Genomic DNA, 16,763 nt, shown 5'->3' on the forward strand with positions numbered 1-16,763 from the left:
ACGTTACGATTCACGACACCTGGGCACCGAATTCATTGATATCACGATTCTGTCAGTATTATAATCTGATGTTATGCTTTCTTGTAATTTCTAATTTTTTAAAATCCTTGTGAAACACGTCACAACCCAGCCTCACAGATCTCACACTTAAATATATTCGTTTAATATTTATAAAAATAACTTTCTTGTAATTAATAAAAAAAAAAAAAAATCAATGATTTCCAGTAAGTAATTTCTCGCTATTTCTCAGTACTTTCTGGCAAATTTGCTCTTCATCTTGTTAAAAAAAAAAAAAACTACCAAAATAGCAAGAAATTACCCAAAAATGAGCAAGAAATAAGTAGAAAGTTACAAGAAAATTCACCAGAAAATGAAGAAAAAAATGAGTGAAAGCGTGTAAAAATTGAAAAATTTATATTTAAAAATTACAAGAAAATTATAGTTATAACTATTTAAATTATATATTTGACCATCAGATCAGTGAGGCTCCACTCAGCCAAGTATTTAAAAAAAAATAATCCAAAATTACCACAAAGCATAACATTGAGTCTCACTACTTTCAGGAAAAAATTATAATAATTAGAATTTGGAACAGATTTTTTTCTTCCTATCCCTAAAATCAAACTAATCATGATCATGAAATAAAGCAAAATTATTCTAGGTTAATATTTTCTGAAATTTGTGTACCACTGTGCTGGATAAGGCTTTTAGATTGTGGACTACATTACCCAGAAGGCTTTGATGCATTGTGATTGTACTCTGCAGTGTGTGTGTGTGTGTGTGTGTGTGTGTGTGTTCTACCCCTCCCCCTCACTCTCCTGCAGGTTGTGTTTGACCAGATACTCTCTGATGGTTGGCTGATTGTCTAGCCCCGCCCACTGCTCCTCCAGCTGCTGCAGAAGCTCCTCCCACTGACGCTTGTCTCGTCCCGTCTGCCACGACAGCCGGACCATCGCCCGTAGCAACGGCACCATGAGTGGGTGGGGCTTATCGAGGCGCTTCCGCGGTATGTCCTGGTTATCTCCGGGTGGGAGGGGCTTGTCCTCTGTCTTATTGTCAGTCATGTTTAAGTAAGTGGGCGGGGTCAGAACGCAGAGGGCGTGTTCACAGTGTTCCTGAGCCTCCTCCAGCTGCTCCACCTCCTGGAAACAGCTCGACAGCGCCACCAGGGTGTAGAACCAATGGGAGGAGGCCGGAGGCGGGGCCTGGGGCTGGTCGCTGTGCTGATTGGTCCAGCCCAGTTTGTGCTGCAGCCTCTTGCCGTTGAGCAGTGGACCCAACGCCTCCTGGTACCTGGCAACCCTGAGGGAAACACCACAAAGCAACCCTGAAACTCCGCCCACTTTACCCAGCGTGCCTGTACTGGTTAGATCCGTCTTAAAACTCAGTAAATTTTCCTTCAGTCCATTTCTGCCTGAGTTTTGTCCTTCACTGCATTTTAAATCACTGACAGACTGTGGAACCTTTCACAATAAAAGCTCGGTCGGCAAAGATGAGAGGAGGAACCTGCTTCTGCTTTGTTGGTTCTATTTTTTGTCATTTTCAAATTTCACAATACCGCTGTTTTGCATATAACTAGCAGCGGTTTGCTGGTCGCTTTGAGTGTTAAAAAAAGAAAAGAAAAAAAAAAAAAACAGACCAAGTGGAAATGGCTGCTGCATATAAACAATATCACTGCAACTAAGAGATTCACTGAAGAAAGTAATGTTTGTCATGGTTAGATTACTGTCATGGGACGGGACTTCCTGGTTGTGTGAACAGAGCTGTGGTTTGCGTAGCAGGCAGGGGAAGTGGGCGGGGCTTATTTGCATACCGAAAAGATCCGCGCATTTTTAATGAGGGCAAGATTTAGTTTTACACTTCAGGCACAAAAGGATGTTTTTTCATGGAAAAACCTTCTGGATATGTAATACAGTTGTCCCTCGCTATAACGCGGTTCACCTTTCGCGGCCTCGCAGTTCTGCTGATTTTTTTGTGTGCAATTTTGCATGCTTTTTTTTTTTACTGGACTTATTTTTCTATGAAGGTTTGAACTTTGAGAGTTTAAACAAGAGAGAAAAGTGAGAAAATGTTCATGCCTGTCTGAGAAAAGTGTAAAAGTGTGTAGTGAGGGGTTTTACAGCCTTAAAACATCTAGAATAATTGTAAAAAAATAAAGCTGACTACTTTGCGAATTTCGCCTATTGCAGGTTATTTTTAGAACGTAAGTCCCGCGATTAACGAGGGACCACTGTATTGATGAACCACGATTATTTTAGGGGCTTAATTAATAATTAGAGGGGGACTTTTCCATGATTTTCCACGGACATGTGCTTTATGTCAGCTGTTGTTCACAGACGGGCCTCTCAGAATGACTCAAAACAGAAAAATAGCTCAAAATTTTTGGTGAAACTGATATCTCAAATTACTTGTTGTCAATACATTGCATGCATTGTCCAGCATATTCACATGTTAAAAAAAAAAAAAAAGTGACTTGTTAACAACATGCAAATAAAGTGCTGGTTTGATGTATTTTTGGCCGTCTGCACACATAAACCTGCAGTGTGCTGAAACAGAGCAACAGCGGCTGAAAATGTGCACCGTGTTGAGGAAAACACCAAACTTTAAAATTATCCAGGATCTCACAGATATTTCCAGGACTTTTTAATTAGTTTTCAAATTTTCAAGGTGTTTTCCATGACTTCTCTGATTTTCAGGATGCATGAGAAGCCCTCAGTGATATAAATATGTTAAATAATGATACCGTCATTATGTTCAAATGCTGCTGAACTGACACGTGTGAGTCACCTGATGAGCAGCTGTCCTGTCTGCAGGTCAGGCAGGTAGAAGAAGTGTCGGACACACAGCGCCCCCCGCAGGCCGGGCAAGGCACACAGGTGAGACAGGTACTGCTCAAACGCCCGGCTCCGCTTGGCGATCGTCTCCGCCGTGAAGTTCCTCCGCAGCTTCTTTCCTGGCAACAGTAAGAACAGGAAGCGGCCAGCAGTTCGGCCCAGAGATGGACATTATTATCATTATTATCATTATTATTATTATTATTATTACCAGTCACAGAAAATGAGATTCAAAGACACGATCAAGACTTTCCCGGGTGTACCTTTAATAAAAACAAAACCAAACAAAAACTAATGCCTGTGTTCAATGTGAAGATGTGTCGACCTACGTGGGAAGCAGACGCGCTCCATCTGGTCTCCGTGGTTACGGCGCAGCGTGGCGTGGAGCCGCTGGAAGTCGGAGTATCGGCGGGTGATGACGGCCGGGGTTTTATCGCTCCCACCGGACTGGATCACGTGGATCGTGTACAGCTGAGAGACACACAACCAGCAGCCAGTACATATCATACATCCTAATATATCATCATGTTTTATTAATCCCTTTGGCAGTATTGATAATACACCCCCACCAGGGACGGGCAATATATTGATATTGTATCAATATCGATTGGAGACTAGATATCATGGGATTTTGGGTATTGTAATACTGTGATGTGGCATAAATGTTACCTTTTCCTGAATTTAAAAGCTGCATTACAGTAAAATGATGTCATGTAATTTTCTGAACTAATCAGACTGCTCCTATTATTTGCCTTTACGCACACTCCCAGTGCGCAAGTGGTCATGTGATATGCGCTTTCAGGCGTGTTTGGGTGGATGGAGATTATTTTTTTTATATGCTTGTGTGGACGCAGATTGTTTTAGGTTTAAAATAGCATTTTACATCAGAGACACATCGGTGTGGCTGAGCCTGAGTCAGTCAGGGAGTCGGCACAGAATAACAGCAGATAACCTGGAGTTTTTTTTCCTCCGCTTGTGTTAAACATCACAGGAGAAAAAACATCATCCATCCTTTGGTTTGAAATGAAGGTGTGTTATTTTTCTCTGTGTCTCTCTGTTGGTACAGAATTATTTGATTTTTGTAGCCATTCTTCAAGTCAAAGCACTCATGTGGCTGAAGGCAAGCTAAACTCTCTGGTGCAGATAACTGAGTCTCTGTGTTGCTTGGCAACCGCATCCCGACGCTGTAATCTGTTCCCAGCTGAGTGTTTCACCAGGGTCTATTTAACTCACAACCCCTCAGTCTTAATGTCAGCTTTGTTGGCTGATATAATCAACATTTCTGAAGGCCGATCAGCCTCCTAGCAGCGGGTGTTCAGCTCGCCCTTAGCAACCTGTTAGCAACCAACTTTTATGACTTAAAAAAAAAAAAAAAAAAAAAAAGCTTGAGAACAGACAAACCTGTTCCATATCAGCACCATGTTTTCAAACTGTTTGAGAGAATTACATTATTTTGACAAAAATGCTCAGAGTATTTTATTTATTTATTTATCTCACTGTCCAACTGATCACTCAAACAGGTTAATTCACTAAATTAGTTGATTCAAAGTATTAATTCTGGTTCACTCCCCAACTTAAGTCCTACCTATACGTAGGATAATTATAATTATAGGGATTGTATTCAATATTTGGAGGAAAATCCTTTGCAGTCTCTGCCTGAAGTCTGGAGCCCATGGACAACATGACCAAACTCTGAGTTTCCTCCCTTGAGCTGCTCTGAAGCCTTTACTGCAGCTCCTCCAGCTGCTGCTGCTCTGTGGGTCTTTCTGCCTTCAGTTTGGTCTCCAGCAGGTGAGAAGCAGCTCAGCTGGTTCAGGTCTGAGGACTGACTTGGCCATTGAAGAATATTCCACCTCTTTGCTCTCAGCAACTCCTGGGTTTCCTTCTCAGTGTGTTTTTTGGATCACTGTCCATCTGCACTGTGAAGCTCTGTCCTGTCAGTTTAGTGGCATGTGTCTGAATCTGAGCAGACAGTAGAGCCCTAAAAACATCAGAGTTCATCCTGCTGCTTCCATCAGGAGTCACATCATCAACAAATACCAGTGACTCAGTTCCACTGGCAGCCATACCTGCCCATGCCATAACACTGCCTCCTCCATGCTGGACAGATGATGTGCTCTGCTTTGGGTCCTCAGCTGCTCCTTTCATTCTCCTCATTTTTCTCCTCCCATCATTTTGGTACAAGTTCATCTTCAATTCATCTGTCCAGAGAACCTTGTTCCAGAATCAGCCAGGCTTTTTTAGATTTTTTTTTTTTTTTTTTGTAAAGTCTAATCTGGCCTTACTGGTCTTGAGTGACACCAGTGGTTTGCGCCTCGCTGTAAACCTTCTGTATTTATTTTCTCACAAACGTCTCTTGACTGTAGATGTGGACAGTGATGCTCCTGCCTCCTCCACAGTGTTTTTGACTCCCATAGACTTTGTGAACAGGTTTTTCTTCACCAGGGAAAACATTCTTCAGTCATCCTCTTTAGATGTCTGCTGTGGTCTTCCAGGCCTTTTGGTGTTGCTGAGCTCACCAGTGCCTTCCTTCTTTTTCAGGATTTACCAAACTGTTGATTTGGCTGCTCCTAAAGTTGTTGCTATCTGTCTAATAAGATTTTTTTTTTTGCTTTTGGAGCCTAATTTGGAGCCTCCTGCACCTACACGTCTCTAGATCGCATGTTGAGGAATTATGAATATTGTGTCACTGTCCAAATACTTCTGGAGCTGACTCTATTTTAGTGTTTAACAATGAGCCCTGACTATTTTAATCTGCTCACCTTTCTTTTCACTTTAGCTCTCTGTGTCTCCTCTCACTACCAGGGGCCTGGACCATAAAGCTGGGTTAACATACCCGGGGTTTCTCTTAGTTATCTGGCTTCACTTAACCAGCCATCCGCAATCCAGATTTTCAGTACCATAAAGCCGGTTATCAACTCGCTAATTCAACCCAGGCTTTTCCAATCTAGATTTGTGCACGCTCACATAAAAAGGGCGGTGTTTGCTGCATACGACCAATAGCAGACAAGGAAAAATCCACCCGAGCCGCATACTTTACGACGGAGGAGCAGACAATAATCTGAAATAAATACGAGGAATATAAATCCATCATCCAGGCAAAAAAGTTGCAGCTGCCAAGAGCCACAAGGAATGCTGGGAAAAAAATTGCCGACTGTGTCAATGCGTAAATTAGTGGGATTATAATCTGACTTCCCCACCATGACGGCACGAGTAGATCTGACTACAGTAACGTGTGTGTTCAGTAAATGAATGTGTCTCCCACTCAGCCGTACACTCCTGCAGAGGAACTGGCCCTCTCTCACAGTGAGGGGCGACCCTCGCTGGGCCGCTGCCCTCAGTTTGAGTTTCATCAGAATCGTCACTTTGATTCAACTGGTTTTGATATTTCATTTTATAAAGCATCTGACGCCTCATGTTTATTCTGCTGGTTAAAATATTATTTCACTGTCACTTAAAGACAGTAAAACATTTAGCATCAACTCTCATGTGGACTTTTCAGGGCAGACCGCCTAAATACTAAATATGAGCAAACTAATGGAAATCTAAAGGAGCCCAGAGGCTGGCGTGTATTTTATCAGACTTTTATTTAACCCTCTGAATTAAATTCTCCTCATTTATTTTCAAAAATATTTTTAAAAATCATTACATCAGTCTACAAGATCAAATTTTGGTTGGACAGTGTAGAGTCATGAGTAAAAAAAAAAAAACAAACAAACAAAAAAAAAAACAAGAAGTATTCCTTTTTCTTCTCTTCAAACTTGAAAAAATGTGAGAGAAAAACAAAAAGAATTAAAATAACAAGTCTAAGTAAAATGTATTAATTTTATAAAAGAAGAAGAAGAAATGGAAAAAAATACTCAGCCTAACCTAGCTTTTCTACCTGCTGAGCTCTTATCCTGAACTTAACCTGCTCCGGAGCAGGTTAGGTGTTCAGCATACGTTACCACGGCAACGTACACCGATAAAAAGTAAGCCACCTTCATGGTACAGAAAAGCCAGGGTTAACCCTGAAATTAGCTCGCTAAGCCCAAATCCAGCTTTATGGTACAGGCCTCAGGTCTCTTTCACACTCTCTCTCTCTCTCTCTCTCACACACACACACACACACACACACAAATACACACACACACTCTCACTCTCTCTCTCCCAGTAGTGTGTTTTGTAACCTCACCCCAGAAAATGCAATGCATATCTTGGATATTTGTCACCTGCGGTTCCATTTTCACAACAGCCCATTTGGTCTGAGTGGAAGCGGCTTGTGTTAATGAGGTTTCAAAACCGACATGGTGTAAGAGTGTGTGTGTGTGTGTGTGTGTGTGTGTGTGTGCAAGTGCCAGTTGCGTGGTGACAGTGTTGTTGATGTGGGGGGTGCAGGGATGTGAAACTGCGGCGGTAGAAAATAAACAGTGGCAGCCCGCCCAAGTTCAACACATTACTGGGAACGCCTGCACCTTCTCCTGCTGGAGGGGAAGTGAAACCCTTTCTATTGTTGCTCCGCTCACATCTAAAGGAAAAAACTCCCCTCTGATCCTCCTCCTCCTCCTCCTCCTGATCTGTGATGTTTGATGCCTTCATCGTATTTAGTGATGACGCCTCTTTGAGTGCGTGCTTTCCCTCAGCCGGCCTGCGTGAACTGCTGTTGCTTTCAAACAGAGGTGAGATTCTCAGCAAATAAACAGAGCCAGCGATCAAACCAGTTTGTGATCGAGGTCACACCCATCACTGAAAACACAACATTTCTCCCTGCATGCTTGCTGAATGTCGGCTCCATGAAGAGGGTGTGGCTATCTGATTGTGAGCGACTGACACCAAAAGCTGATGTTTACCGCTGATGTTTTAGATAAACGATAAACTACCGAGCGAGGACAGGAATGTAAAGTGCTAAAGTGTCAAAGTGAAGTGTTTTCGGGTGGATTATTCCTTTAAAGGTGCATGTTTGTGCAGTCAGGCGACGCCCTCGTCCACAGCGAATCAGATGTTTCACTCACAACGTATTTGGAGGAGCCGTCCTGCACCACGCTGGCGTCCGTCACCTCAAACAGCAAGCTGTCCGTCTGCGCTCTGCAGGAGGGGGCGTGGCCTCCGCCGCCCCGCAGGCTCCTCCAGCTCTCCTGCAGCTGCCGGGTCAGCAGGGAGGCGGGGCCGATGGGAGACACACCCACCGGACTGGTGTCTAGACAGGGCAGGACAGGTGCACAGGTTGAGAGACAGGTAACTTCACACGCCCAGCGGCTGAGACGGACGCGCATTTTTGTAAGAATTATACAAAAGCAGGTTTCAGCTTTTCAGACATTTCTGTATTAAAGTGTTTTTAAACAAAAGACCATGTTGGTTTTATTCTGTTACTACAGGGTGTCTGCAGGTTTTAACAAGTGCAATTTTAGACTTTTTTAGACCTTTTTTAGACCATCCTGTGTAAAATTTAAGACCTTCACGAAGTATTAAAACTAAGAAAAAACAGATCCAGATTGCATTCAAATGACAACATTTATTGTCATTTAAACAAACACAGATGCAAGAAACTACAGCACGCAACATTTTCAGTTTTTTTTTTTTTTTTCAAAATAATGCCTTCAAATGAAACTACTTCAAACGCTGAACATTGAAACAAACCACATTTATACACATTTTACATCTTCAGATGGGGAGAACGAGAGAGAGCCCGAGAGCGATTGTGTGTGGGCGTGTGCTCTGCACTTTTGGTAGCAATTTCGGCGATCTTTTGTACAACGTGCAAAACGCCTCGGTGTTTTGCACGTTTTGCATCTGGAACACGTTTGAGCCAGTCAGCAAAATCCTGACGTTCGAGCCAGATATTACTGAATCTGCATTTGCCCATTTCTCGTGTTTTGTCCGGTTTTGTCCTGCTGCCATTCCATTTTGTCCGGTTTTGTCGGTTTTATTGTGCATTCCGCTAACAGTGAGTTCCGCCAGCAGAACTACAAGGACCATAAGCCACCGGAACAAAAAAAAAAAAAAAAAAACTGAACGGCGTGGGTAATGGACGCGAAATGGACATAAAGATAATTATTTTTACATTTATCCTACATCGATATTTTGCACTATAACCTAGGTCTTAAATTACCCAAATGAGAATTTAGACTTACGGTGCAAAATATCTCTGTATTTTAGGCTTTTTTAGGCCTAAAATTGAAAATGTCTATTTTTAGACTTTTTTTTAGACTTTTTTTTAGACTTTTTTAGACTCCGCGGACACCCTGTACTAGTTCTAAATCGGCTGATTTAGAGTAAAGATGATATCATAATATGAAACTAGACGACCTTTAAGGAATCCACTGGTACAGTCATGTCATGTTAGGTTGACATAAAGGTTCCTCAATATTGCTTGAAAGTCAGGCTAAATTTTGTTGACAGAAAAACAGTACAGTACCGAATAGGAAGATAAACATATTGTTCCAGTCCTAGTGTCGATTCTGTGTCACCTGTGTCAGTCTGCCCACCTGTGCTGCTGAGCCCCTCCTCCATCGACTCTCCCAGGAAGTCAGAGTCGCTGTCCATCCCCTCGTCCTCGCCCTCCACTCCCTCCTCCGCTGCTCCTCCTCCGTCGAAACACAGCGTCCCGCCCAGCCTGTCCGTCACGCACTCCTCCTCCTCCTCCAGCTCCGCCTCCCATCGCTCCTCGTCAAAAAACTCCTCCGCCGGCTGCCCGCTCCCTGGCCGCTCAGGCCCCGCCCCCTGGCCCTCCTTGAACAGCGAGCGCTTCAGGCGGTCCAGCAGCCGAGACGCCATGACGGCTCGGGGCCACTGGGGGGCGCTGCAGAGACGACAGGGGAAACGGGTTTACGTTTCCACCTGAAAGGACCACAGCAGTGATTTTGCATATTTAGTATCGCTGAAGAACTGAATCTCAAAAGTCTTGTTTGAAAGAAATCGATATGAAGAGTTCATTTGCAAAAACAGATATCTCCATTTGAATTTATTAAACCTTTTTTAAACTTTTTTGAATTTTATTAAAATTTACTTTATATTTATTTCTATTTTTTATATGTTTATTTAGCCTGGCATAATGTTTATTATCCTAAATCATGCTTTGTGTGTGTGTGTGTATATTTGAGTGTGTACTCCAAGCAGTATGAGAGAAAAAGGTGTATTCATTTTAACCCTCTGAACCCCAAGCAGTTTTTGGGTGTTTTCTGCTCCCCTCGCATTTTGGCTCACTGTGGGCTTGTTTTTCACTGCAATTACAAGTGCTGCACCTCTATGGAAACAGCACAGCTGTGGCTATCACCTGAAGCCATTCAAAAATGTCTTTCACACAGTATGAAAGAGTTATAGTTCCATAAATACTAAAAAAATAAAAAAGGCAAACAGATTTTTTTGGATAATTTATTTTACAAAAATCGAGAAACATTGGAATAAATGTACAGAACTTTTTTTCAGGTGCCCACAAGTGTCACTGATCCAGGGGAAAAAAAAGTAGGGCTTCACATGATTTATTTCCTGAAATATTAAGATTTTTCCAACCTGTAAAAACTTAGGCGTTTTTACTGCCTTGAGCCCTTCCATGTTACTACTGTTGCCTACACACTGAAATTCAGAGAATTTTAGTCACGCGACTGTTGGGCTCACCTGAATCAATCAAGATCCGACGAGAAAATAGGTTTTTAAAGCTTCCAGCTATGATAAACGGTTGAATTTTGGCAATTTTTTAAAAAATACATGTCTTTCAATCCCGCCGGCGGGTTTGGGGTTCAGGGGGTTAAGACTGGCTTTTATCTGTTTTTGCAAATGAACTCTTCATATATGAAAATAAATATTGCATGTTTTACAAAACCTAAGTTGAGGTACTTTTCTTATTTTGCCGACTGAATGTGTACATTTTGAACAGCATTGTGTTTTATGTCTGCCTCTGCCAGTGGGCCTTCACAATAAGAGTAGGCATAATAATAAAACGTTCATACCACGACAAGAAAGACTTGATGTTCTCTGCAATTATGTGGGAAAAAAATCTGGGCATATATATTAGCATCAGCAAGCAGCCAAAGGAGCTGGAATATTTCGGCATATCAAATATCTTTTTCCAAAGAACGAAGTCAGTTCCCACACACACTTTTTCACGTCTCAGGTCTCAAGTCTTGACAGAGGCTTTCTCAAAGTCTTGGGTGAAAACTTGCGTGGAAAACAGAGCACCCACACATTCTAATCTATGCAAATATGACTTACTGTATCAGACAGAGACTTCCTCAGACATGAAGAAGGACTCTGATCAGAGGCTGTGATATTTGCATGGACCGGAGTGTTCACATGCTCGATGGTTTCAAGCTTATTTTAGGTTCAGCTCCGCGACTCAAGTCAAGGCCCACACTGCGGTTTCTCTTCAGGACTTCCTCAGGTCTCGAGAAAAGGTTCCTGCAACCGAAACATTGAAATAAACTCCTTGAAATAAATCAGAGGTGCAGAGGTGGAAAAAGTGTGTGCAGGAATAGACTTCTTTCTTTGGAAATGGATCTTGTGGTATCCATGCTGCCTTCAACTCATCTGCCTTATCGGGTATCGGCAAAAAAATCCAATATCCTGCATCCCTGCTCTTTTTTTTTTCCTTTTTCTTTTCTTTTCTTTTTAGATGGATATATATATACCCATATATATATATGGGTATCATATATACATTTTGCCGTCCAGTTGAAATGATGAGACTGATCGCAGGGCCCCTGATCAGCTGACCTACCACCTTTTGACCAGGGTTTTAAATTTCCACGAGGGATTTCATTAAATAATTCCAGTAGTGACTCAGCAGTCACATTGGGCTTTCTTCTTCGTTTTAACCCCTGAAAGACCCTTCAAAAAAGTTACATCCATGACCCTTCAAGTGGACAAAAATGTCCATTTTCTAGAAAGTGACCACCAAAAGGTCACAGGGAGGTGATTTTTGGCAAGGGGGGGTAATTTTGGGTTAAATTTGAAAATCCCAACTTTCAGCATGAAAATCCATTATTTGACCCTGTAATGCAGTTTTATCACATCCATGACCCTTCGTGGACAAAAATGTCCACCTGTCATTTATCCCTTTGTTATTGTTGCTGTTTGTACTTATTATCCTCAAAATGTTTGAAGTGACTCATATGGAGTTACACTAAGTCACTTTTGACATGGATTTCACGATTTTAACCCCTTCCAGGCCATTTGAACACCTGAAAGAGGTGAAACAGGTGTACCTTAGAAATAAAATCAAAATGAGAGTTCAACATGAGAAAAATATTATATTTGATTTACAACAATAAACACAGTAAATCTTGAACAATGACAGTACAGTAGATAGTACAATTTATTTCTAAGGTACACCTCTTTCACCCCTTTTAGTGGTTTTGCCCTCTATAGAAACAGCACCCAGAAGTGTTCAAAATGGCCTGGAAGGGGTTAAAATCTTGAAATCCATGTCAAAAGTGACTTAGTGTAACTCCATATGAGTCACTTCAAAGATTTTGAGGATAATAAGTACAAATAGCAACAATAACAAAGGGATAAATGACAGGTGGACATTCTTGTCCATGAAGGGTCATGGATGTGATAAAAATGCATTACAGGGTCAAATAATGGATTTTTGTACTGAAAGTTGGGATTTTCAAATTTAACCTAAAATTACCCCCTCTTGCCAAAAATCACCCCCCTGTGACCTTTTGGTGGTCACTTTCTAGAAAATGGACATTTTTGTCCACAAAGGGTCATGGATAGGTTAAAAATGCATTACAGGGTCAAAAAATGGATTTTTGTGCTGAAAGCTGAGATTTTGAAATTTCACCCAGAATGACACCCCCTCACCAAAAATCAACTCTGGTGAGGATGGTGATTGTCTGTGAGGGAGTTTTGAATTTTGAAAATGGACAAAAATGTCCAGGGGTAATACGAGGGTTAACTGAGCCCTAGGCACTGTGCCTGAAAGAGAAGCATCCTAATGAAGCTTAATAATAATAATGAAACCAACGACGGCTGGATTATCACACATCAGAGCGCGTGCCACCGTACATGTTGTGTTGTATACCAGATCTGGAGATGACAGAATACATTTCAACTCTTTTCCCCAAGCCGAGCTGCACCCTAAAAAAAACTGGCTGGCAAACCGGAGCCGCGCATGGAACAACTTCAACCAACATCAAACCCCCCGTGCGCTGCAGCTGCTCCAAATCTGTCCGAGCCGACGCGGAAACAGACGGCTGCTGCTGCTGCTTCGTGTTTGCTGTGGTTCTGCAACAGGATTAGGTTTCTAAACATTACGCTTTCAGTAAACTTGGAGGAAAAAATAGCACCGGCACACTCTAATCTATGCAAATATCATTTATTCTAACGGTCTGACAGCCTCCTCAGGCATGAAGGAGGACTCGGACCCTCAGCTGTGATATCTGTGTTCAGAGGCTCGCTGCTTTCAAGCTGATTGACTGCAGTACAAGTAGAAGTACTGTTCCTCTGCTGGTATTTGACTGCAGTAGAAGTACTGTTCCTCTGCTGGTATGTGACTGCAGTAGAAGTAGAAGTACTGTTCCTCTGCTGGTATGTGACTGCAGTAGAAGTAGAAGTACTGTTCCTCTGCTGGTATCTGACTGCAGTAGAAGTACTGTTCCTCTGCTGGTATGTGACTGCAGTAGAAGTAGAAGTACTGTTCCTCTGCTGGTATGTGACTGCAGTAGAAGTAGAAGTACTGTCACTCTGCTGGTATCTGACTGCAGTAGAAGTAGAAGTACTGTTCCTCTGCTGGTATGTGACTGCAGTACAAGTAGAAGTACTGTTCCTCTGCTGGTATGTGACTGCAGTAGAAGTAGAAGTACTGTTCCTCTGCTGGTATCTGACTGCAGTAGAAGTACTGTTCCTCTGCTGGTATGTGACTGCAGTAGAAGTAGAAGTACTGTTCCTCTGCTGGTATGTGACTGCAGTAGAAGTAGAAGTACTGTCACTCTGCTGGTATCTGACTGCAGTAGAAGTAGAAGTACTGTTCCTCTGCTGGTATGTGACTGCAGTAGAAGTAGAAGTACTGTCACTCTGCTGGTATCTGACTGCAGTAGAAGTAGAAGTACTGTTCCTCTGCTGGTATGTGACTGCAGTAGAAGTACTGTCACTCTGCTGGTATGTGACTGCAGTACAAGTAGAAGTACTGTTCCTCTGCTGGTATCTGACTGCAGTAGAAGTAGAAGTACTGTTCCTCTGCTGGTATCTGACTGCAGTAGAAGTAGAAGTACTGTTCTTCTGCTGGTATCTGACTGCAGTAGAAGTAGTGCAGTAAAAATCTCCTGCAGTAAAAGTTCAAAGTGTCTTTTATGCTTTTATGTTGAATGAATGAATTACCGTCAAGGATCGCACTTTTAATTTCGTTGTACATTGTACAATGGCAATAAAGACATTCTATTCTATTTTATTCTATCTTTTCCATGCAGTTAGAAAAGGAGGAGAGAACACGCTGCACACTACATGCTTTTAAAGGGGCATTACGCTCAACTGAAGTGAGGACCCTGTAGACTCAACTGACACGTGTGGAATAAGAACATCATGTGGTGGTTGAGTCTACACGGCTCTCATGTTATTCCACATTTTTCACCAGTTGAGTCTAAATGGTCCTCGTTGCAGTTTTTCATGGTGCAGCTTTTACTGTGAAATTTGGAAAATGACAAAAAGTAGAGGCAACAAAGCAGTGGCAGGTTCCTCTTCTCGTCTTTGCTGACTGAGCTTTTATTGTGAAAGGTTCCACAGTCTGTCATTGATCATCTGTTCTCTGAAATGAATCTGATTTAAAATGCAGTGAAGGACAAAACTCAAGCAGCAAAGGACTAAGGTAAAAGTCAAAATTACCAACTTTAAAAAAAAAAATACTCAGAAAAGTACACAAAAAGGTATTCAGTTACAGTAACGTGAGGAAGTCTTGCTTCCACCTCTGGCCTGGTAATTGTCTGTTCCCTGGTCTGAATCAGGTCAGGTGAGTGACAGGTGAGTGACAGGTGAGGTCAGGTGAGTGGCGGCGCCGGTCACCACGGCAGCAGGCGGACTCGGCTCCGGTTACAGAGCTGGCAGCGGCTCTGAATGGAAACCGTGTCACACATTAATAATAACGCAGCAGCCGCCGGCCAATCAGGACACAGAGAGGCTGCAGGCCGTGCTGCCTTCAAGGACCCCATGATTTTCCACACATCATGTGGGTCAGAGGGTTTGGCCCCTCTCCAGTTTTAGGAGGCAAACATTATGTCTGAAATAATTTTTATTTATCTTTTATTTATCCTTATATTTTAAAATAAATCTAGACTACAGAATAATAAACTCTACTGAAATAATGAAAACAAAGTGATATAAATAATGATATATGATATAAATAATTCAAATGTGTGTAGGTGAGATTTGACAAAAACATTTCCACAGGGTTTTTCAATGCAACTAAGCAAAGAATGAATCCAGAATGAATGAATGAATGAATCCAGATGAAGCAAAGCAAAGCCAACTGCACAATGGAATCTAACAGTGGAACAATGCCTTGTTATTTATTTATACAATTTATTCAGAAGATTCTAATCTAACATCTACTGGTTCACCTCAAGGATGCGTCCTTTCCCCTCTGTTGTACATATTGTACACAAATGACTGCTGTAGTACTTTTGAAAACTGTCATATATTGAAGTTCGCGGATGGCACGGTTATAGTGAGCCTGCTGAACAGCGCTGAAACATCCCATGGTCCTGTGTTTGAATATTTTTTAAAATGGTGTGATGAATCCTTTTTATCTTTGAATGTTCTAAAGACAAAGGATATGTGTATTGATTTCCGACGTGTGCAGCCTTCTCCTGAAACCAGAACGATTGATGGTCAAGCAGTTGAGATTGTCGAGTCCTACAAATACTTAGGTACGATTATTGACAACAAATTGTCTTTTGAAAAAAATACGGACTCGATATACAGGAAAAGTCAGCAGCGCCTTTTTTGTCTTCGTAAACTCTCCAAATTCCAGGTTGATTCGTCCCTGATAACTATGTTTTATCATTCCTTTATTGAGTCCGTTATTACATTTTCCAACTAACTCTACAAGAGCTCTATAACAAACAACTTATTAAGAAAGCAACCTCCATCCTGTCTGACTGCTCTCATCCTTTACACCAACAGTTTCAGTTTTTACCATCAGGTTCACTACTTAGACTCCCACTTGCAAAAACGTTTGTACCCTCCGCGGTTTCTCTTTTAAATGCCAGGAGGAAAAGGTAGATGGGTGGAATAGTCTCCCAAATTTGTAATGATGATCTCTCAAATTCAAGTGACCATTTATTTATTTATTATTATTATTATTATTATTATTATTTAGTTTATTTTTATTTATTTATTTATTTATTTATTTATTTTTTCCTATGTCATGCGTGTTTGTATTTTTTTGTTGTGTGTGCTCCCTTTGTTGCGGAACTAATTGCCCCATTGGGGACAAATAAAGATATATATTGATATATATTGATATTGATATTGATTAATTTCTTTAACTGAAGCCGCTGACAGATGATATTCTGTGCCAGCGTTCAATATCTGTAAGAAACCTCTTTCTAATTTTAATTAAATCTTTGAATAAACAAAACAAACAGAGAATACTGTAAATGCACTATAAAATGCAAAACATTGTCAAATAAAAAAATAGTTTGAGACACACTGATATGATTTTTTTTTTTTTTTTTTTAAAGAAAATATTAGCCTGACACATAGCAGGCATTATCATTGCAGAATAACTTTTGATAAAATTATGATACTACAATATTATACTAATATTATTACAATATTATACTGTGACTAATTATGGTAGTAATGCTGCGTTCCGGTGCTGTTGTAAACGCTGCACATGAACAACACAGCATGGTGGTGAGCCTGGCTGGGGAAACATGGCTCTTCTGCCTCAGTGGTTTTGCATTCATGCAAACACATGCACACACACGCACACACACGTACACACACACACAC

The 16,763-nt window shown here is 41.5% G+C and overlaps 1 protein-coding gene across 5 annotated transcripts in view; it reads right to left on the reverse strand.

The window, feature by feature from the left end:
* Positions 1-411: 411 nt before the first annotated feature.
* The window catches only part of snx21 (sorting nexin family member 21), an 18,151-nt gene continuing 1,799 nt past the window's right edge, over positions 412-16,763 (reverse strand). For 2 of the 5 annotated variants that reach the window (XM_030056169.1, XM_030056170.1), the window contains exons 2-6: positions 9,299-9,612; positions 7,826-8,010; positions 3,164-3,305; positions 2,788-2,953; positions 412-1,302 (exon numbers count right to left, since the gene is read on the reverse strand). In XM_030056169.1, coding sequence (XP_029912029.1) covers positions 798-1,302; positions 2,788-2,953; positions 3,164-3,305; positions 7,826-8,010; positions 9,299-9,587 — 1,287 coding nt within the window. In that variant the 5' untranslated portion in view covers positions 9,588-9,612 and the 3' untranslated portion in view covers positions 412-797. Of the gene's footprint in view, positions 1,303-2,787; positions 2,954-3,163; positions 3,306-7,825; positions 8,011-9,298; positions 9,651-11,021; positions 11,208-16,763 lie in introns of all 5 variants that reach the window. The other 3 variants (XM_030056168.1, XM_030056171.1, XM_030056172.1) reach the window with 3 other exon arrangements.

The sequence above is a fragment of the Myripristis murdjan genome, chromosome 7, assembly GCF_902150065.1.
Source record: "Myripristis murdjan chromosome 7, fMyrMur1.1, whole genome shotgun sequence".
NCBI classification, from domain to species: domain Eukaryota; kingdom Metazoa; phylum Chordata; class Actinopteri; order Holocentriformes; family Holocentridae; genus Myripristis; species Myripristis murdjan.